The following is a 23095-nucleotide window of genomic DNA, read 5'->3' on the forward strand; positions in this document are numbered from 1 at the left end:
TTTCAGTGTTTTATAGTTCCAACTCACCTCTATGAGGCTCTTGTGCACAGCTGAGAAGCCCTGGAATTCTAAGAATCTCGGCTTTCGTGGTGAAAAACTAAAATCTGAATCCCATGGTTGCTAAGATCATGGGAATACAATGGCAGTATTCTTGGAAATAAATGAGGTGAAATGCTGCTGCAGCTCAAACTCTGTGTTTGTTTTAAGGACCTGACTTCTGCCCTGACCAAGAAGATAACTTTGAAGACTCCATTGGTATCCTCCCCTATGGACACCGTAACAGAGGCTAGCATGGCCATTGCGATGGCGGTAAGTGATCTGGCCCAGAAGCGGGGTGGTGCTGGGGATTCATCCCATTGGAGGGTTGGGAACCATCTTTGCATCCTAGCTATGTACCTGCAGAAATCAGGGCCATCTCATTTTTCGTAGTTGAATCATGTTTACAAGAAGAAGAGTAGGTTTTTATACTGTGCTTTTCTCTGCCAAAAGGAGTCTCAAACTGGCTTACAAATTCCTTCCCCCTCCCCCACAACAGGCACCTTGTGAGGTAGGTGAAGCTGAGAGAACTGTGACTAGCCCAAGGTCACCCAGCAGGCTGCATGTGGAGGAGCGGGGAATCAAACCTGGTTCTCCAGATTAGAGTCCACCGCTTTTAATCACTACATCATGATTGCATTAATAACCCTTTCAATTCAGTGCCGTGTCAGCAGAGTAAAGCTCTGCTGGTCAGTCCCCAGCCCATCTGGGCATAGAATGTGGAATTTTCCTGCATTCTTCTTTGTCCTTGCAGTCCCTTCTGACCCATACAAAGATAACTCCTAGAGCTGTGGGACCTGTGCAGAGAAATAGTTGCATAAATTGGGGAGGGGCTGGAGTGAGGAGGGGCAAGGGGATGAGATTTGCAGCCCCTCCAGTGCATCTGCACGGAGGGAAAGTGGTGTTTTCATTCCCTTGTCCTTACAGCGTGGTGTAGGGGTTAAGAGCATTGGTTAGGAGCGGTGGACTCTAATCTGGAGAACCGGGTTTGATTCCCCACTCCTCCACATGAGCGGCTGACGCTAATCTGGTGAACTGGGTTGGTTTCCCCACTCCTCCACATGAAACCAGCTGGGTGACCTTGGGCTAGTCACAGCTCTCCTAGAGTTCTCTCAGCCCCACCTACCTCACAAGGTGTCTGTTGTGGAGAAGGGAAGGTGATTGTAAGCCTGTTTGATTCTTCATGTGGTAGAGAAAGTCGGCATATAAAAACCAACTCTTCTTCCTCTTCCTCCTTGCTCCCCCACCCAACATTAGGGCTGTTCCTCCCCATGGGTTGTGAGACACTGGGAATAGCTTTTTCAGGGGTCGGCCGGGGCTGCAGTAATGGAAAGGAATGTAGGAAACTCCATGGGCTCTTCTGTGTGTGTATGCTTGGATAGGGGGTCTCTGTCTCATTCTATTCTTATCAATGATAATATAGAATCTCCTGTCCTGGTGGCCTCACAGGAGATCTGGATTAAGACAGTTATGGTTTGTTGAAACCTGGGCAGGATACTCTGCTAGTTGGTAGGACTAGATGAATCTGGAATCCATTTCGTCGTTCAGACTTCTTGCTTGAAGAAATAAGCTTCTGGCCCTATTTAAAGTTGTTTGGCTTGCTGCTCCTGACTGGATCTCCTCGCATACTGTCCTCTTTGTCACGCTTCCCACTCACTGTGCCGGTTTCCCTTCTGTCAGCCTCCCTTTTTGCTTCCCACTCCTGTTGCTATTCCTTCTGTCACGCTCCCTGGGCCTCATATGGACCTCCCCTTCCCAGACTGTTTTGCTCTGTTCATTCAGTGTCTGGTGATCTAGTACATTTTTAGCCTGTCTTTTTTATGAGGACCTTGATGCACCATGAGTGGTTTCATCCTTCTGCATTTGAACGAACGAACGAATGTCCCATATTCGGACAGGGTCTGTCCTTGCGGGGAGGGCGTAATAGAATCAGTCCTCTATGTCCTACTTAACTGTTCAGTGTATGCTAGGGGTCGATCCCAATTCATAGACCCAATTTTTGCGGACAGGGAATGGTTACTCGCCAAAATCAAAGTGTCTCGTCTTATAACCGTACAGAACCCCCAAAAAAATTGAATTGGTGGCAAGGTTCTTACAGTCTGCAATCAAAGTACGTGAACACCTATGTATTAAATAAGGCCAGCTTAGGACTGCGAAATCAAGTAATCCATTTAGCCTTTTAAATTGATTTTATTGCAGAACCGATGGGGGTTAGATGTACCTGTATATTATGGTTTTACTGTAATTGTTTTGAATGTTTTACTCCAATGCCAGTAAAGGCGTTCGTTCGTTTCTGCATTTTAACCTCAGAACCACCCCAGGAAGTAGGTTCGGCTGGGAGCTGGACTCATGGGAACTGTATGTCAGAGTGGAGAATTTGAAATGTCATTTAGAATGAGAGGTCTTCTAATGTGATGGAGTGTCTTGGTGTACACTGCGGACTTATAAAGAAATGCGATTTTCTTCCCTGATTTCTTCATAAACTGCCTATGCTGAGGGATTCCAGTTGGAGCAAACAGCAGCTAAAAGCTGATCCTTCGCATATTCTTCAGAGGTATTGGTCCATGCTGTCGCTGTGTTGCCTTGTTCACGTGTTCTGTACAAAGCTTAGCGCTATTAGCTAATAGAGGAATGTTAGCTGAAGTAATTCTAGCCTCTTCCAACACTGCTTTTGTTCCGTCTTTACTAGTCAGTGGACCTTTTCAGTCCTACCCTATCCACCCTTAGCTGTGTCCTTCCTTAAGGTGGATCCATTTCGTACGAAAAACTGCTCCAGCTTGTGAGCCTCTGCTCCTGCCGGTCCTCTCTTTGTTCCTTGGATGATAGCAGAAAAGAAGTTTAACAGTTCATATTTTCCTATTGTATATTGTCAGCTCACAGGTGGGATTGGATTCATCCACCATAACTGCACCCCAGAATTCCAGGCCAACGAAGTACGAAAAGTCAAGGTACGGGTCAACATTTTGAGTAATGTCTTAGCAAGTATTGTTAGGGAGAAGGGTCAGGGTGGCAAAGTCATAAGTATAAACAGTGGCTTGGATCCAGCAATGCACAAGCGAAACAGAAATGGTGTTCGCGCAGTTCCACTCGCACAAGATCTTGTGCGACACCTAACACTTTGCTCCCTATGTATTATAGTGCTCAGAAATTGGATGTGCAAGATCTTGTGGAAATGCAAGGGAGGATGCAATAAGTTTGACTTGGGTCAAGTAGCTGCCAAGGTCCTTTTCTTGCACTTCTGCTTGAACAAGACCTATAACACAAGGCAGAAGTTTGCACCGGATCCAACCCGGTGTGGGGCTTGAATAGACATAACAGTCGTCTGTCCGTTAACCATAAGTAAAAGATTAGAGGCAGACTGTGAGATTGCATCCTACTTCATCCCAAGACCCTCCCATGCAGGAGTCTTCTCCCCCCCAGCCCTAATTATGGTTAATAGTTACACCTTAACCATGGCTAATGCTAACCAGGGTATGAAGACTGGGGGTTTTCTGCTTAGAATCCCTAAAGCTATTTTTGTTAGGATGTGTTGAGATGGTTCTGTCTTGGTGGCTAATATCCGTAGCTACAGTACATTCAGGCAGGGTTCTTCTGCCTCTACTAGCTGACAAGCTGTGCAGCTTTGGCTTCCTCTCTTTTCCTTGCCACTGTACTGTGCACTGAAATTTGGAGTCCAGGACGCTGCTTTGTGGCTAAGTTCTTAACCATGTTTGAAAGCCCCAGTCTTACACTGCTGCAGTTCTGGAGGCTCCATAGCTTGGGAGAAGTGCTTCTTGGCCATCTGCCCACTCCTACCCCCTTTTTTCTGGTTTTCCAAACAACTCTTTCTGTTCTTCTTTCCTGAATGTGCTTTGGTCCAGAAATATGAACAGGGATTTATCACAGACCCAGTAGTGCTGAGCCCCAAAGATCGGGTCCGAGATGTTTTCGAAGCGAAAGCCAGACACGGGTTCTGCGGCATCCCCATCACGGACAACGGGAAGATGGGCAGCCGGCTCGTGGGGATCATCTCATCCCGAGACATCGACTTCCTGAAGGAAGAAGAGCACGACTTGCCTCTCAGCGAGGTCAGTGGAGGCCACAAAGTTAGATCAAAGCTTATTTTCCCCCTGCTTGGTAAATTCCCTGATGAGTCAGTTGAGCTTTTGGCAAAGAAGCTCCTATTAGGAGAAGACCCTCAGCTTACGCTCCAAACTACCAAGTTCTGCACTGTTTCTATTAAAATACGCAGAACTTTATTAGAGAATGATGGTTAGAATTTTTTGCAATTTTATCAATTTTAAGGTGGTAATTTTAATCAGGGTTTTTTATTGATCTTACACCTTTATTTGTATGGACAGTCTGTGATTCTGCGGTGCAAAACTATTGAGTCTGGAACTTTTGATGTGTTGGCATGTGATTGGTCAGTTGACTGTATTAATAAATTTGATTTGAGGTCAGTGGAGGTCCTAACTTTTCAGATGGGCAAAGCGGGGGAAATCCAGAGCTTGTGCTGGAACAGTTGGAAGAAGGTCTCTGCAGTATTTTTTGTGTGTTGGCTGAAAAAATGAGCACGTGACATCTTGCAGTGCTGGAGCACAGCTCTTGGCTTTCTCCTCTTAGTGCAATAGGAAGAGATTGGCTATCCGAAGCCACCTGAGGTTGGCCTTAATGTTGCCTCTGTATCTGGGCGTCAGGTTTCATTGCTGCAGCATTCTGCAGTGTCGGAGCGCCTGCTCGGCTCTCCTGGGCTATTTTTAAGCTGGGCTGGCAAAACCTGGCATGAGGTGCACATCCCAAGTGTGGTCTTAAATCATCTCTAATTCCCCACCCCTGAGGAGGAGTGTGTGTGTGAGAGAGAGATACTTGCAAAAGTATTTAGATGAGACTAAGCGAGGCTGGATTCTCTGTCTCGGTGCTTAACACTTCGTTAATCCTCATCTGAATCCAGATCGTACTGAAACATAGAATCATAGAGTTGGAAGGGACCACTAGGGTCATATAGTCAACCCCCTGCACATTGCAGGAAATTCCAAACTACCTCCCCCACACACACCCAGTGACCCCTACTCCATACCCAGAAGATGGCCAAGGTGCCCTCCCTCTCATGATCTGCCTAAGGTCGTAGAATCAGAATTGCTGACAGATGGCCATCTAGCCTCTGCATAAAAACCTCTAGGGAAGGAGCACTTACCACCTCCTGAGGAAGCCTGTTCCACTGTGTAACCGCTCTGTTAGAAAATTCTTCCTAATGTCTAGACGGAAACTGTTTTGATTTAATTTCAACCCGTTGGTTCTGGTCCAACCTTCTGGGGCAACAGAAAACAACTCGGCACCCTCTTCTATATGACAGCCCTTCAAGTAATTGAAGATGGTTATCATATCACCTCTCAGTCTTCTCCTCTTTAGGATAAACATACCCAGCTCCTTCAACCTTTCCTCATAGGACTTGGTCTCCAGACCCCTCACCATCTTTGTTTCCCTCCTATTGTTACTATCCCCAGATTGTTTATTCTGTTGCATGTGGAAGTCAAACCTGGCACCTTCTGCATGCCAAGCAGGTGCTCTACCAATGAGCCATGGCTTGTTCCCAGTTGTCAGGGACCATTCTGGCCTAGCTTGCTCCCTGATATGCTAGTTTTCTGTGTGCAGGGGTCTTTCTTAGTGAAGGACTACTTCATCATGGGAGCTCCTCACCTGCAGACTGAAACAGTACAGCAGACTGTTTATTCAAGTTGCATTGCTTGTGACACTTGGAGGCCATGATGGTGCCCCCCCAAAGGGATTTTGGATTCTGGTAGCTCTTCTGATTGAGACACCTTCAACATTGCCCGAATGATAGATGAAATTCAGTGGTGCTAGCTAAGAGAGTCCCTTGCAGCTGTTTTCGCAATCGGACACACCTGTTCAGAATTTCTCTGTCTCTTGGACATTACTGCTTGATTTGGCCCAAGTGGAAACAATCCCATACTTTTAACATTTTCATTCTTCTTCCTAGATCATGACCAAGCGAGAAGACCTTGTTGTAGCACCTGCAGGGGTTACGTTAAAAGAAGCCAATGAAATTCTGCAGAGGAGTAAAAAAGGTATCTCTTATGGGGCATTTCTTGCCCTCCTTTTCTCCTCCATGGGATCCCAACGTGGCTTGCAAAAATATCAACGCAATTTAAACAGTTAATTTGGAAAAAATGTATACCATATAATTAAACACACAGGGAAACCCCCCACATACACACAAAAGAAGAAGAGTTGGCTTTTATACACCGCTTTTCTCTGAAAGGAGTCTCAAAGTGGCTTACCCTCTCCCCCCCCCACAACAGGTACCTTATGAGGTAGGTGGGGCTGAGAGAGCTCTGAGAGAACTGTGACTAGCACAAGGTCACCCAGCAGGCTGCATGTGGAGGAGTGGGGAATCAAACCCGGTTTTCCAGATTAGAGTCCGCCGATCATGCGGAGGAGTGGGGGAATCAAACCCGGTTCTCCAGATCAGAGTCCGCCACTCTTAACCACTGCACCACGCTGGCACACTTAAAGGCTGGTTCTGAGATCCACTGGGGTGGCCCGTCAGGGTAACAGGCTGCGAGCCAAGAGCCCTTTGAATCTTGCCAAAGGGCTCCTGCTTTTGGTGACCCCTTGGCTTTTTAAGTACCTGCGACCAGAGCGAAACAAAAGCTTGGCTGAGATCTTAAAACAGCCGGCAGCCATATTTCCCCCAGTTCCCCTCCTATGTGTAGGTGAGAATAGCTGTGTAGTATTCTGACTTGGCATACTGTGCCCCTATCCGTAACTTAGTGTAGCACATAGGCACAGAGTTCCTTTCTTGATGTACTGGTTGTGACGACACTCCCTGTCCTTGGGGCCACGGATTCTGAGAACTTGAGTGTAAAGGGGCTGCCTTGTCGGCAACTTCCAGTTTTGTTGGTTTGAAGCTTTTTTTAAAAAAAATAATGCGTATGAGTACAAATTATTGTCCCTCTAGGGCAGTGGTTCCCAACCTTTTTTTGACCAGGGACCACTAGGACTTTTTTGTTCGGTGCAGGGACCCCAAGGTTCAAAATAAAAATTCTGAGAATTTGAAAATAAACTTTAATCATAACTGTTAGTTAAACATTAAACTTAGAATTATTTGAATATATATTTTATAATAGAGAACTTTTAATTGAAAATATTAATTTATTATGGGTTTATAACTTTGTTTCACGGACCTTAATTTAGTTCCCACGGACCCCTGGTTGGGAACCAGTGTTCTAGGGTAAAAGAAATCTGAATGATATTGTAGTCCTGTGTTCTGAACTTTAGACTTGGGCTTCTGGGCTCCAATCCTTACATAGCCACAAACTATGTGAATTCACTCTTCTCTACTTAAGGATAGATGGACTCACATGAGAGCCAGCGTGGTGTAGTGGTTAAGAGTGGTGGTTTGGAGTGGTGGACTCTGATCTGGAGAACCGGGTTTGATTCCCCCACTCCTCCACATGAGCAGTGGACGCTAATCTGGTGAACTGGGTTGGTTTCCCCACTCCTACACACGAAGCCAACTGGGTGACCTTGGGCTAGTCACACTCTCTCAACCCCACCTACTTCATCATCATCTGTATGAAGAAGTGAGCTGTGGCTCAGGAAAGCTCATACCCTGCCAGAAATTTTGTTACTCTTTAAGGTGCTACTGGACTCTTGCTCTTTTCTACTGCTACTGACAATTGTGATCTATTTACATAGCCTTGGACTTGCATTTGGTCAAGTCACGGTGTGTTTCAGTCCCCCTATCTGTAAAATGAGAGGGGAACACACACTGTTGTGAGTTGGCTATAACTCTCAGCACGCCTCTGTTTATTACTAGGCAAGTTGCCCATTGTTAATGAACGGGATGAGTTGGTGGCTATAATTGCTCGCACGGATCTGAAGAAAAACCGGGACTATCCCCTGGCATCCAAAGATGCCAAGAAGCAGCTGCTCTGTGGGGCTGCCATTGGGACCCACGAAGATGATAAATACCGTCTCGACCTCCTTGGGCAAGCTGGTGTGGATGTTGTTGTGTTGGTGAGTATCGGGGATGGGTGTGCAGTAGAGTGCTTTGGGGAGAACTACCTAGCTAGCTTGAACCTGGAGTTTGCATCTCCTACATTTGTTGCTACTTCGATAGCTATAGAAATTGACTTTCAAACCTTCTTGTTCTGTAGAATTGTTGAATGCTATTGATTTTTCTTGCAGAGTCTGCTTTGCTTCTATGCAACTTTTATGATAGTAAGGTACTTGGGTTGGATGGCAATGTAAAAATGTTTAAATAGTGCAAAGTTTCAAGCTTTATTTGCACTAGTACAACGAACAGGATAGCATTAAACTAAATGAGCCCCATGAATTCAGTGTGAAGGCAGCACACTCATGGTAGAAGGGATAAAAACTCAGATGTACATAAAGCTGTAGGCCTCTTGTATAATATGTTGAAAAATCTATTGAAGGCCAGGCTTCCAGACCTCTTTGTTAGGCTGGTCCTATTCAGGTTACAGAAACAGAATTAATTTAGGGGGATTAATTTAGAGAGCGCATTTTATGTAGTTTTGTTCAAATTAATTATTAGTTGGTGCCAACAGAGAAAAGTTCATGAAGTGTTTGTTGAAGATGTGCTGTCTCTTGGATAAAGAAGTTTAACTGATGGGTCTTTTGCTGTGATGGAAGAAAAGAAAAAAAAACTGTCTAGTAACATGGATTTATGAGCCCCGTGGCGCAGAGTGGTAAAGCTGGATTACTGCAGTCCAAGCTCTGCTCACGACCTGAGTTCGATCCCGACGGAAGTTGGTTTCAGGTAGCCGGCTCAAGGTTGACTCAGCCTTCCATCCTTCCGAGGTCGGTAAAATGAGTACCCAGCTTGCTGGGGGTAAAGGGAAGATTACTGGGGAAGGCACTGGCAAACCACCCCGTAAACACAGTCTGCCTAGGAAACATCGGGATGTGACGTCACCCCATGGGTCAGTAATGACCTGGTGCTTGCACAGGAGACCTTAACCTTTTACCATTTTTAACATGGATTTGGACTCTTTCACTCTTTTAGGATTCCTCCCAAGGGAACTCCATTTTCCAAATCAACATGATCAAATATATCAAAGAGAAATACCCTGAGCTTCAGGTCATTGGAGGCAATGGTAAAGACAATGTTTATTACTAACCTAACGATTTAAATGGGATTCTGTTCCTTGGGTTGTAGAGATTTGATATGCTTTCAGTGTGGCGTTTTATTCAGTACCTTATGAGGTTGAAGTGTGTTAGCTGGTGAAGCCCCATGACCAGTTTACTGCAAGACTCATGTATAGGCTACCCGGAGCTCAGTTTAATAGTGGGACCTCAAAAGTTCTGTTGTCAGTGTTGTGATAATCTGTCCTGAATGTCTTCTGTAGAGCACAGTGTTCCATTGAGTATTTAAGGGGCTCTTGTCGGGTATAAGGTCTAAAGAAGGAAACCTTTTGGGGTTATCAGTTCTGGGAAAGCAGTTATCATCTGAAGGATATAAACCATGATAATTAAGGGTTTTCCCCCCTTTTACGTTGACAAGACCCATTAACAGTTTTTATCTATTTTTGAAAAGCACAGTTTATTCACAGAATCTTAGGGCCTGAAGAGATTCCAAAATAACAATTGGCACACACACACATACCCCTTAGCAGACTAGTGTGGCACAGATAGAAAACAGGAAGTCAGTGTTGCAATTTTACCAGATACTTTTTGTGACAAAGGACTTCGCAGAGGCCAGACAAGCGACATGTGTCCTAACTAGTTGTGATTGTTCTTTTGGTGATGTTAAAGCAATTTTGGTAACGGGGAATGCTTTCTGTCCTCATCTTATTTGTTAGATTGGTGTAGGGGTTTTTGTTGTTGTTGTTGTGTTGAAATAAGCCTGAAAGTGACTTGGCCAAGGTCACCCACCAAGAGTCTACCAGAGCTGAAATTGGAACCCGAGTTTCCAACAGCAGCCCCTCACTTTGCTGTCTGACAGCTGGACTTTAGTCACCGTCGTTCCCGTCCTTTGGAAGGGTTGAGCAAGCATGGTGTAGTGGTTAAGAGTGGTGGTTTGGAGCAGTGGACTCTGATCTAGAGAACCGGGTTCGATTCCCCATTCCTCCACATGAGCGGCAGAGGCTAATCTGGTGAACTGGATTTGTTCCCCCGCTCCTACACATGAAGCCAGATGGGTGACCTCAGGCTAGTTACAGTTCTATTAAGAGCTCTCTCAGCCCCACCTACCTCATAGGGTGTCTGTTGTGGGGAGGGGAAGGGAAGGTGATTGTAAGCCAGTTTGATTCTTCCTTAAGTGGTAGAGAAAGTCGGCATATAAAAACCAACTCTTCTTCTAGTTGCAAGTTTAGAGTCCTGTGATGGGGCCACGCTGAATGGAGGCCCACTTCCTGCCCCCTGTTAAAAATATGTCTCTCCCCCTTTCTTTCCCTAGTGGTGACAGCAGCTCAGGCGAAGAACCTGATCGACGCCGGGGTGGATGCCTTGAGAGTTGGCATGGGCAGCGGGTCCATCTGCATCACTCAAGAAGGTAGAGGAAAACATGGTGTGTTGTTCACAAGCCCGTTTTGCTGAACCTGACCTTTAGCCTGAAGAGAGAGTTCTGGTCCTGAGCTTGTAGCGGGAGGGGGTCTAGATCCCAGCCTGCTGAGTCACTGGGATGGGCATTTAGACTTTTTTTGTCATGCCGATTATATAACAGTTGAAGAGCTGCGGCCCTCGAGTGATCAGGGCAGCAGTGGCACTAGGTTCCAAGCAGGTGCTGGCTTGGTTATGTGTTGAGTCAACATTGGAACAGGGAGGAGAGAGAGACGTTGGGCTGCCAGCCCAGGGTCGCTTGCCCTTGGAGAGAAGGGTCATCCGGCGCGGCCCCTTTTGCAGTGAGTGGAGCACAACCCGGCTGCACGGTGCCAAGCTGCATGCTGGCATTGCGTCACCGTCCGGGGTGCCCTCTGGGTCTTGCCCTCTTACCTCTAAACTGTATGTTTTTGTCTTGTTTAGCTGCTCCAAAGATCCCTCCAGACCTAAAGTCCCACAGCCCCAAATGCCCTTCCACAGTCACTGGCACCTATAGTAAGTCATTGCCACCCCTTCCCCTCCCCTTAATTCTGTCTTGGAGCAAGGCTCTGATTGGCTGCCCATTGCTCCTCCCTCCCCTCCGCCCCGGCTTGTTTGGAGAGTAATCTAGTTGTTAAGACGCACTTGGGGTTTTGTGGCTTTGGATACTGGTTGTTAAAAACTGAGAAGCTTTCTGATTCTGTGTCTTTCCTAAAGCAGGGTGCTAATTTGGTCCTTTTTGGTACCAGTTGAAGCTTTTTCCCTTCCTTCCTTAAATCTGCAACTTGAATTTTTTTTTTAAGCTTGTTTTGCCCATTTACTTTTCCTTCCTATGGGCAAAATCACCACAATTTACTTACATTTGAGAAGGGAGCTGTGAATCAGAATCACTTAATGCCAGATGAAGTTACATTCTAATTCGATATACAAAATAGGTAAAGTGCTGCCTTTGAGAGGGGGGGCCTTAATTGGGTTGACCTGTTAGTTGGAAGACTGCAAGCTCTCTTCATCAGGCACACATTTCTAGCACTGGAAGGGATTTCTTGCATGTTTCTTACTAGGCAGTCCAGCTCCATGCAGAATAGTCTGATCCTGCCTGGCTATTTCTCCTTATAAAGCTGCAGGGAAACGGTTTCATCCTTATGTAAGGGCCTTGTTTCACTCCTGAAGTTCTAGTGGTAGGAAGATTTTCTTCTAAACCTATATCAAGTGTCATGTAATAAAACCCTCATCTTGAGTAAATTAGGTTATCCATTTCTGTTTAGACATCCTTTTAAATATTTGAACATCACCATCCTCCAACGCTATTTTTTCCCCTGTTAGGGGCATAAATACCCTGCTGAAATCGCCACACTACACAAGGGAAGGGAGCTTCAGCTGGTTCTGCCCTTATGGCATATGGAAGATAGTTGATGATGTTCCTTTTTGAAAACAGGTTTTCTGAAGGAAGTGATAGCCCACTTTTTCTCATGAGGATCACTGCTCTCCCATTTGTGCCCAGTAAGAAACACGGATAGCAAGTCACTAGCCTACGAAAACCTTCCTTGCTGTTTCCGGATGATTGGCCCCCTTGGCTAATTCTCACTTATAGAGCAAGATTTGTTATGAAGTTTGCTTTTTAAGGTAAAACTATGGGGTCCCCCCCCCCCTGAGAGCAGTCTGGTGAGAAAGTATTTTGCTTTTCAAGGAACAGAATACAGTTTGTGCTATTCCTGTAATTCAAGGTCTCTGTTTTGGCTTATTTTCCCGGATTCAGACAAGCAAGCAGAGCTTCCCAGCTGCATAATCGATTCTTTTCCATGCACGTGTGTCCTAGCTTTGAATCTCACACACTGTTGTCAACAAGAGTGTAGGCTTTATTTCCTGGCCTGTCTTTTTGACGTTCTTTCTAGAGATTTGCAGTCACTACAGGATGAAACTGATTCGTCTATATACTTAAAAATAATCTTACCTACTCCGTATGTCTTGCTCTCTAAGGTCAGCCTGGCAACTCTTGTCTTTGCCTTATCCATGGTGTTATATTAGCCCAGCTGGAACACCCCATTGAGGAAGACACACACTTTGTGACACTGATCTTCACTATAGTGGCTGCTTACATTCTTGATAAGGGCTCCCCATTAGCCCCCATCAAACCCACGTTGCTCTTTCGAAATCCACTGGGGATTTTCCAGCACCAGATGGCTATCGTCAAAGAATCTGCTAATATTTGGGAAATAACCCAAATGAAAAGAAGTCTTTGATAGGAACTTCCTCCCTTCCTTCCATTGTGCTTGTCCTTCAAAGCCTCGATTCCATTCCCACTATGCTGTACCTCTTTTAAAAAGGGAACATCCCTTAATAATAAATACTGCATATTCTCAAGGGATACAAAGAAGAAGAGTTGGTTTTTATATGCCGACTTTCTCTGCCTTCTAAGGAGGACCAAACCAGCTTACAATTGCCTTCCCTGCCTCTACCCACACCTTGTGGGGCTGAGATAGTTTTGGGAGAACTGTGACTAGCCCAAGGTCTCCCAGCACGCTTCATGTGGAGGAATGGGGAAGTAAACCCAGTTCTCCAGATTAGAGTCCGCTGCTCACGTGGAGGAGCGAGGAATCAAACCCAGTTTTCCAGATTAGAGTCATCCACTACACCATGAATAAACTGGATGGGTAAGGAAAAGCTAGGTCTGATTTAACGAAATTCCAAATGCATCTCAAACCCCACTGCTTAGTGATTTAGGCCAGTGCTTATCTGAAACCAATAAAAAAAATATTTACAGTATATTAATAACCAACCTGAGCACTGGCTAACCTTCTGTGCTGCCAGAGCAAAAGCTGTGTGAAACCTAAAAGTTTGCAGATTCATCTGATGGCGTAATCCCTAAATATGTGTAGGACAAGACGCTCACCTGGAACCAGCGTGGTGTAGTAGTTAAGAGCAGCGGACTCTAATCTGGAGGAATCAGTTTGATTCCTCGCTCCACATAAAGCCTGCTGGGTGAGGGCCAGTCACAGTTCTCTCTCAGCCCACACAGATGTAGGCGATGGCAAACCACCACTGAAAGTCTCTTGCCTTGAAAACTCAGAGTCGCCATAAGTCGGCTGAGACTTGACGGCACTTTCCACCACCACCACCAAGACCCTCACAAGTAGAGCATGTGTTTTAATGGGGGGTGTCCTGGCATTTCCAGTTAAAGGATAGTGGGAAGCTGTGCTGGGGAGTGGGCATTTCTTCCTGAGACCCTGGAGAACCATGGCCAGCCAGTATAGTTAGTGAGAAGCTCTTATTGTGGCTAGTGGTTCAGCCTAGTCACCAGCAGTGGTGTTATGCCCCAGCAACCTCTCACTCGTCCATAGTCTTGTATATTTATTAAGATTCCTTGAATGTGTTCCCAGGCATCTCTCTTAAAGGAGGAGTACAGGCTTTGAGATGATGATGAGGAGGATAAGTTGGCCCAGGAAGAGACTGGATTTTACCTGTTTTGTATCTCTTATTACTCTGGAAATCGAAAGCAGTGCTGTACCGAATTACCACAGTGGAGATTCAAACCCTGCTTTGGGAGCCAAATCCTCTTTGTGTGAGGCTCAGCGTTGGGGACTTGGGATAGTAGGACTGTCTCTTCCTCCCAGGAATCAACACGCTGATTCATGAAGGGCTGGTCTCCAAAATATAGTTGTGTGTTTTGCATCATGGTCACCCACATAACTGGTTCCAAGTTCAGGACCTCTGGGTGTGTGTGTGTGTGTGTTTGGCTCTCTGGGCTCTTACTGTGGAAAATCTGTTCGTAATGTTTGGCAGCCTTGACGTTGCCTCTGCAAAAGCGAGACCATCTCTTTAGCGCTAACCTGGTTTTTACCTTCTCACTGGAGGCCCATTTATTGGCTGGCCGAGTTCCAGTTCAATGCAGTTGATTTCAGTGACACTGGAACATAACTTTTCCTAGAATAAGCCAAACACTTCTGCACCATGGGCTGCTTATGCCCTAGGAGTGGGAAGGAGAGCAAAAATCACAGCTGAGCTGGTACGAAAACTGTTTCTTGGGCTCCTGTTTCCTGATGAAGCACTGAGTTAGCTTTGGCAGTGTGGATAGCGAGTCTGAAACCTGCATTCAACAGGAAGCTTGCACTCTCTGAGTGACTAATCTTGCATGGTCATGGTCTCATCTGGTACACTGTACTAACCGTGATGGAGCAAAGGCCTTAAGTGAATTGTGAAAGGGGGTGGTGGTGGGGGGAGAGTATCCCATTTGAGGGGCACACTTTGCAGAGTTTGTGCATGATCTTGGCTGTGCCGCGTGCCTCAATTCTAGCCTGCACATCAAATTAGTACATGGATGGAAACCACGAGCAACCCCAGGACAAATTATTGGCACAAAACAGTCCTTGTTGACACATGACCATGAGCTTGAAGGGTCCTTTCTTTTGCATTTCTTCACATCCTGTGCCTGTTTCCTGTCCCGTCTTCAACTGGAAATGGGATTCCGTTGAGGGTGTGGTGGTTAAAATTGCCTTATATTTAAGTCATCCTGTGTGTCAGGAGGTTTGGTGGCTTGATGAGAACTCCCATTCAGGTTTTTGTGTCCTCATGCCATGCACAAATGTTACGCTCGAAGTTTCTCTAGAGAGAATTCTGGCTGGCTAGATGCCGCATGCAGTCCAGGTCAGTAGCCCCTAAGATTGATCAACAAGTAGTTTGCATGGGTGTTGTCGGTTGTGTGGGCCTTCTGAGCCATGTGAGAAGCCACCCGGAGTCACTGGAGCACCTCATGTGCCTGCCAGATGCACTGTGGGTTTCTTCTGCTTAAGAGAGTAGCTAAAAAAAAAGGCCTTACACCTTCTGGTCTTACGAGTTTAGAGGTGGGGAAGGAATCTTTTATGAGGCCCACTTTGAACCAGTGGGGCCAACACTGACCGCTTTTGTTCCTTCTCTCTATCTTTGTCTCTGGGGTGTTTAGTCTTGGCGTGTGGGAGGCCTCAGGCCACAGCAGTGTACAAAGTGTCTGAGTACGCCCGGAGGTTTGGCGTGCCGGTGATTGCAGACGGCGGCATCCAGAATGTCGGCCACATCGCCAAGGCCCTGGCGCTTGGCGCTTCCACAGGTGAGATGCTAATTTCAAATGACTTGTTCTTTGCTCTCAGGCAAATGATAACCCCTAGAGAGAACTTCCAGCTTTTGGGGAGGGGGCTCTGCTTCCAAAGGTGCTGTGCCCTTTCAGTGCTAGGGAACATCCTGTCCTGCAGGAGGCAGTGGCTCACTAAAGAAACTGGAACAATCCAGCATGCTGTAGTTGTGGACTCTAATCTGGTGAACTGGGTTGGTTTCCCCACTCCTACACGTGAAGCCATCTGGGTGACCTTGGGCTAGTCACAGTTCTCTCCGAACTCTCTCAGCCCCACCTACCTCACAAGGTGTCTGTGGTGAGGAGAGGAAGGGAAGGAGATTGTAAGCTGGTTTGATTCTCCTTAAAAGGTAGAGAAAGTCAGCATATAAAATCCAACTCTTCTTCTTCACCAAGAGAACATCTGCTGTGGGAAACCCTGGCGTTTGCATCCCTGTATGTGGATCTGCGGAATCTGACTTATACAGACAAGATTTTAGAAACATATCTATAAATAAGGGTGAATGAATACTTCCACACTTGTTCTCCTCAGCATTTACAATGTCCTAAGTTCTTCTGATCTTGGAATTCCTCCCCACAAAGTTGAGAGGGAAATCAGCATTAGTCTTGCTCTTGATACAACCGGCTTTCTGATTTTGAAGCTGAGGGAAGTAGCTGCCGTGTAGCTTTTGCACAAATGCCTACAGATGTTGTGGGAGAAGAGAACTTCTACTGTTTTGCAAATTTCTGTTTCTCTGTAGAGAAACTGCTACCAGAACACCTCAGAATGTCTCTTCCTAAACATATTTAAGAACAACGAACTGTTAATCATGTGATGACTTATGTGGCCCTTTGGCTGTACTGCTGCCATCTTCAAGGACACAGGACAAGTCTACTTGATTCAAAATCAGCAGTAAAAACAGCCTCTGCTCCCTCAGGGCCCTTAGCCTAGCTCTGACTATCTGCCAAGCCCCCCATTCTGTCTTCTCTTTCCTTCCCACAACACCTCACATGGTTGTCTTTGTTTGGGTGCAGTGATGATGGGCTCCCTTCTGGCTGCCACCACAGAGGCCCCAGGGGAGTATTTCTTCTCTGATGGGATCCGACTGAAGAAATACCGGGGCATGGGATCGCTTGATGCCATGGACAAGAACCTCGGTAGTCAGAACCGATACTTCAGGTGAGAAGGGTTCGGCTTTGTATAAGAGCCGCTGGAGAATGCAAAGCTGGATTTGTACACGCGAGATAAACGTGTGAAGATTGAGGGAGCAGCCTCTATAACCCTGACATGTCAAGCAGCTAGGGCTTTTGTCACAGCCTTCTTTTAAATAAATTGTGGAAGCAGTGGGAAAAGACCCCAGTATTTGGGCAGGTGTATGACGGCCTAGCTTGGGAGGGAGGAAAATCTTAAACCCCTCTTTTAATCTATGGATTTGTCTGTTAACATTTTGAGAACCGTTGTCGGGCAGAGTGAAGCCTGTTGGTGCAAATTCTTATGAGACTTTGTTTTCCTCTGTGATTTATCCAGCGAGACAGATAAGATTAAAGTGGCACAGGGGGTTTCTGGTGCCGTGCAGGACAAGGGCTCCATCCACAAGTTCGTGCCATACCTGATTGCTGGCATCCAGCATGCCTGCCAAGATATCGGTGCCAAGAGCGTCACCCAAGTTAGGTGAGAAAATTGATAGGTTTGTTCTCTTCTTCTTCCTTTCCCCAGAGTACCTTAGGATCATATTGAGAGTGGTGTAGTGTTTACAGTGTCAGACTAGGATTGGGGGGGGGGGCAAATTCCAGTCCCCACTCTGCCCTAGAAACTCACCAGCTGATCTTTCGCTGTTTACTCTCAGCCTAACTTACCGCACAGGATAGTAGTTGTGAGCATAAAATGGTGGAGGGAAGAACGATGTTGGAAATTGCTTTGGGTCCCCATTGCGGAAATAAGCAGGATTTAGTCTAAATAAGTATTAGGACTTCTATGTGCATTAGCCATGCAAGCATAATGGAATAATGGCACTTGTAAATATACTGGCTGAGACCTTACTTCCAGTTTCAGCCCAAAGGAGATTGGTTGGGCTACCCCAAATTGGCAAGTTATCACTACGGGGTACTCCGGGGCAAGGTTAAATATCATAAGGCCTGAGAGCTGCATTCAGGCCACTAAGACTTTTATCCAGAATAACTTTCACCACTCCTACCAACCGCCATGATTGGTCCGTGTGTGGCAAACTGGGAGCACATTATTGATGGGTCTGATACAGACTTCTCTCTATACACACACAAATAATGCTATATTCTGTATAAATAGAAAACATCAATTAACTTCAGTCGTGTTTGTGTAAAGTGCCCTCAAGACACAGCTGATGTCACAGCAGAGAGAATTGCACCAGGCTATATTCTCCTGTGATCCGGTAGGGTTTTCAAGGCAAGAGACCTACATAGGTGGTTTGCCATTGCCTTCTTCTTCATAGCAACCCTGATATTCCTTGGTGGTCTCCCATCCAAATACTAACCAGGGCCGATCATCCTTAGCGTCTGAGATCTGATGAGATCAGGCTAGCCTGGACCATCCAGGTCAGGGCAATTTCAGCCATACAGCTTACAATACTATTTCCTTACTGCAAAAGTTGCCTGCCTGGAATTTTCTGGAATGCTGAAATTCCTGTCCAGAGTAATCCAAATCTGACACTCTCTGTAGTAGGTCGAAAATGTTGTCTCAGTCTGTTCCTGTCTTTCATCACCAGGGCCATGATGTATTCAGGAGAGCTGAAATTTGAAAAGAGAACAACGTCTGCCCAAATGGAAGGAGGGGTTCACGGTCTCCACTCGTAAGTCCTGTGGGCAGCGTTTGCCACAGCTGCATAGTCCCTCCCAGCAGGCAGGAAAACTCGACACGTTGCCCTCGTCATGTCACCAGCGTGCTGGCTTGTAGAGTGGCCTGTGGCTCTCCTGCCTGCAAGTGTGTTGCGGTGCAGGACCAACAAGTGTGGTCAGTATGAACGAGGCTGACACAGGCTTATCTCTCAGGTTCAGGAAGGAGCTTCAGAGCGGCTCCAGATATTACGAGCAAGTGCAGCCGGGCCGAGTTCTTCCACTTTTTGTCCTTGTTACTACTTTCTGAAGCAGGGAAGAATTGCACCAGGCTATATTCTCCTCTGCACTCAAGTGGCTGAAAGGGTACCTTGAAGCTACTTGGAGGTCCAAGTGGAGAGAACAGAGGTAGCACACTCTGCTCTTCTGTGCTGTATCCTTATTGTGTGTTTAGCTATTTTTCCCCAGAGTAATTTCTGTGGTACCTTTGAACTGTTCTGAGTGTTTTCCAAGACTTGGCTTGCTGCTCATCCCTCAGTACCGCTGTGTCAGGGGAAGAGGGCCAGGATGTGATTTAAGTGAGATGAAACTATAATCGAGCCCGCAGTCACAAAAGTCTTCAAGGCGCAGCTGGGACTTGACACAGACTTGAACTCTGTGGGATTGCTTCTGAGCAAGCATGCACAGGATTGAGTTGCACTGCTTAACAATTTGGGGACAAAATATTGTCGAAGGCTTTCACGGTCAGAGTTCATTGGTTCTTGTAGGTTATCCGGGCTGTGTAACCATGGTCTTGGTATTTTCTTTCCTGACATTTCGCCAGCAGCTGTGGCAGGCATCTTCAGAGGAGTAACCCTGAAGGACAGTGTCTCTAAGTGTCAAGTGTGTAGGAACAGTAATATATAGTCAGAAAGGGGTTGGGTTTGAGCTGAATCATTGTCCTGCAAAAAGTATCAAAGGTAATGTGCTAATCATTGTCCTGTAAGTATCAAGATAATGTGCTAATGAGGGTGCAGTATGTTAATATGGAACCATTGTATCCTGAAGTGATCTGTTAATGTGTGAAATCCAAAGCTAATCTGCATGGCTATTGTGGACTGTAGTCTTTGTTAGTCTGGAGGCTTTCAGGACAGGAAGTCAAGCCTTATTCATTCTTAAACTCTCTCATCAGCACAACTTTAACAGAAAAGGAGAGAGTTTAAGAATGAATAAGGCTTGGCTTCCTGTCCTGAAAGCCTCCAGACTAACAAAGACTACAGTCCACAATAGCCATGCAGATTAGCTTTGGATTTCACACATTAACAGATCACTTCAGGATACAATGGTTCCATATTAACATACCGCACCCTCATTAGCACATTATCTTGATACTTACAGGACAATGATTAGCACATTACCTTTGATACTTTTTGCAGGACAATGATTCAGCTCAAACCCAACCCCTTTCTGACTATATATTACTCTTCCTACACACTTGACACTGAGAGACACTGTCCTTCAGGGTTACTCCTCTGAAGATGCCTGCCACAGCTGCTGGCGAAACGTCAGGAAAGAAAATACCAAGACCATGGTTACACAGCCCGGATAACCTACAAGAACCAATTTGGGGACAGTTTCTTGTGCTTTTATGTAAATAAACTAGCTGCTTGCAGGTTTCCCTACTTTAAAATGGCTGCTGAGGCAGTGGCGTGGGGGTGGGAACGATAGACGCCACCCTTGTCTAACGCTGTTGGTTACTCTCTCAACATGGGTTAACCTTTTCCTACACACACACTAAAAAAAGTTGTTTTACCATATTTTTCTGTGGTGCTTCTGAGGCGATGTACCCTTCTGTTGAAGGATGCTGCTTTGCCCATGGTTTTCTGTTGGTGGTGGGAGGGTGTAAGCTGCCAACATTTAGCCGCAAGTTATACTTCTGCTTCTCCCAGCCCCCCAAATTACCTCATAACTTGACATTCCTTTCTTTGCCTAGATATGAAAAGCGCCTTTTCTGATGAAGGTCCCCTTCGCCTTTCCACGGCCTTTTTGCCCTGTGGGTGCCTGTGCTGCCTTTCTCATGAACTTCTCCCTTCATGGAAGTGCCATTTTGCTAGAGGGGCTGCGGCTGCTTGCGGCTCCCCCTTTTCGGTTCATCAGCTACTTTGACCAAGGCTGAAGAGAATGGATTGGCCTATTCCAGAGGAAGTGCTGTCACATGAATGAGGCTCTTGAGAAGGGCCCTGTGTGGATGTTGACATGTGTTTTTACAATAAAACAGAGGAGAGGGAGCATTTCCTGCCTTCTTCCTGATGAAACGCACAGGGATTTGGTCTGTCTTTGCTCATAGCAGCTTCCAAGAGCTGACTGGCTAAGAACACGTGCTCTCCAACCACATGCTAAGAAGCCTCTTCCTGGGTGCATACAATTATGACCTTAGGCAGATCATGAGAGGGAGGGCACCTTGGCCATCTTCTGGGCATGAAGTATGGGTCACTTGGGGTGTGGGGGATTGGACTGGATAGTCCTGGTGGTCCCTTCCAACTCTTATGATTCTATGAATTATCCACCTATTAATTTGTAAGCTTACCCTCTTATACACTTGTATATATTCCTCCCCCCAGTAGTTTGTAAACAATGATCCTACATACCAACCCTATATAGCTCTTCTGTGGGGCCTAGTTATATTAAGTGTATCTATTAAACCTCACAGCTAGAAGGAGAACTGTTTAGTTTACTTTAATGATAACTGTTCATATGGCCAATTCAGCCCTGAACAGCCCTGAAAAGAATAAGAACTATCTAGATAACCCATAAGAAATTTAGTATTTTTAAAATCCTGATTGACTGGGGGGGAAACTTGGCAACTGCCAATGTAGTATTAAAATCCACCCCTGCTAAAAGAACCCTCAAATTATCGAATTCAGACAGATTCCATCTGTCTCTAGCTTCGTTGAGCAGGTCGCAGCTAAATAAGGAATGCTGAAGAGTGTCTATCTGGCCAGAACCACTTTGACATACTCTCTCACAATGCGGTACCCTAATTAAACAACCCATTAACTCCCCTGATGAAATGGCATTCAGTCTAGCCAACACAATCATCTGTATCACAGGATTGTCAGAAAATCAAAATACATTGGGAGGGATTGCGGCAAGTTTAGACCTAGGTATAGAGGTGAACATACTCCTCGTGCTCTTATTGTAGTACTTCTAAAATCCAGTAGAACTATGTTTAGTCACAAACACTTATTCTCACATTAATAAAATGTGAGACCAAGGTAGGCACGTTTAGATTATTTAATTACCAAAATGTGAGGACATATCTGCCAGAGTAAAAGGGTTACATTAAGTTTAAAAGAGTTTAGCTAAAATCCTTTAATTTTTTATCCTTATCTATCTGTGGCTCTCTTTTCTGTTCAGCTCTTTTCCTCCAAATGTACAGTTTTTGTTCTAGCGCTCTTATGTTATGTTGCTGGTGTCTATGACAAGCTAGCACTTTTGACCTTAGCTCCTTGGGAGAAAAGAAAATCACCAGTCTTAAAGAAGAGACTTGGACTCCGAACTCTCAGAATACTCGTAATTCTGAACAACAGTACAAATAAGAGTACCTCAGAAGTCCCTTTTCTTTCTCAAAAGGTGAGAGACCGTCAAAAGCCAGAGAACAGCAGATGTCCATCCCATTAACCTGTTTAAAAATAAATTTACTTCACACAAAAACAGCTGCCAGCTAGAGTTATATATGCGCACCATATAAGGGAACATTCTCCTCATTTAGCAAACCCGAAACCTTCCTGGTGCATCTTTCTCGTGACTGTCAAGAACACCCATGAAGCAAATTCAAGCGAAGGCAAGTGAGCAGAGGTGCTCCCAAAAGGGTACAGGTCTACTATTGGAGAAACAAGGGTTTGTAGAGATGATTCCCAGTACCTTCCTGCTCAATTTTGTTTTCTTAAGTGCCTTTCTGATTCAGCCATTAGATGAGGTTGCTTTGTGTGTGTTTTTAAGAGAAGACATTTTTTTAAATACCTATATAGAATGCATGGCACAGATGTTTGGAAATGCAAGGATTTCCCTAATACACTTCTAAACGTCTGGCATGGTGAGGCTCCAGTGTTTGTTGTTATGTGAAATTTCCCTCAGTGCAAGCAAAACCTATCCACCACATTTTCACTATAGGGAATATTAGAAATCAGTTGAGCTAGAAGTCAATGTAACTACTTATGGGCTATGGAAATATAGAGCTGGAAGGTACCTCAAGGGTCATCTAGTCCAACCCCCTGCACAACACAGGAAATTCACAACTACCTCTCCCCTGCTCCCCCAGTAACCCCTGCTCTGTGCCTAGGATACACATCCTTGGAGGAGGTGGAATAGAAATGTGACTTTTCCCTAGATGAGGATAAAAGCTTGGATTCAAGCTAAAATTTCCAGAGGGACAAAGAGGGGATTTTCACCAATTCCCTAAAACCCCTCCTGAAATGCTGTTTCAAGAATAACTGGGGGGAGGGGCAGAATCTGCAAAAAAAACACTCCCCTCTTTGTGCCTGCAGAAATTCTAGGAGGTATCCAAGCCAAGTGTTTCATAAAGCAAACAGTTATTGGGTTGATCAGATCCAGAAAGAAGCAGTCTAATTTAAGTTGCTGGTTTCTTCT

General features: G+C 45.6%; 1 protein-coding gene across 3 annotated transcripts in view; it reads left to right on the top strand.

The window, feature by feature from the left end:
- IMPDH2 (inosine monophosphate dehydrogenase 2) overlaps window positions 1-20564 on the top strand; it is a 29309-nt gene extending 8745 nt beyond the window's left edge. The window contains exons 3-15 of one of the 3 annotated variants that reach the window (XR_008933715.1): window positions 208-309; window positions 2910-2984; window positions 3897-4103; window positions 6014-6101; window positions 7856-8055; window positions 9065-9155; window positions 10457-10552; window positions 11023-11094; window positions 15515-15658; window positions 16694-16838; window positions 17187-17330; window positions 18357-18483; window positions 20439-20564. Coding sequence is in view for 2 of the 3 variants with exons in the window: in XM_056858780.1 (XP_056714758.1) it covers window positions 208-309; window positions 2910-2984; window positions 3897-4103; window positions 6014-6101; window positions 7856-8055; window positions 9065-9155; window positions 10457-10552; window positions 11023-11094; window positions 15515-15658; window positions 16694-16838; window positions 17187-17330; window positions 18400-18483; window positions 20439-20460 (1470 nt within the window). In the remaining variant the exon portion in view is untranslated. The remainder of the gene's footprint in view (window positions 1-207; window positions 310-2909; window positions 2985-3896; window positions 4104-6013; window positions 6102-7855; window positions 8056-9064; window positions 9156-10456; window positions 10553-11022; window positions 11095-15514; window positions 15659-16693; window positions 16839-17186; window positions 17331-18356; window positions 18484-20438) is intronic. The other 2 variants (XM_056858780.1, XM_056858791.1) reach the window with 2 other exon arrangements.
- Window positions 20565-23095: the final 2531 nt, after the last annotated feature.

The sequence above is a fragment of the Euleptes europaea genome, chromosome 1 (assembly GCF_029931775.1).
Source record: "Euleptes europaea isolate rEulEur1 chromosome 1, rEulEur1.hap1, whole genome shotgun sequence".
Lineage (NCBI taxonomy): Eukaryota > Metazoa > Chordata > Lepidosauria > Squamata > Sphaerodactylidae > Euleptes > Euleptes europaea.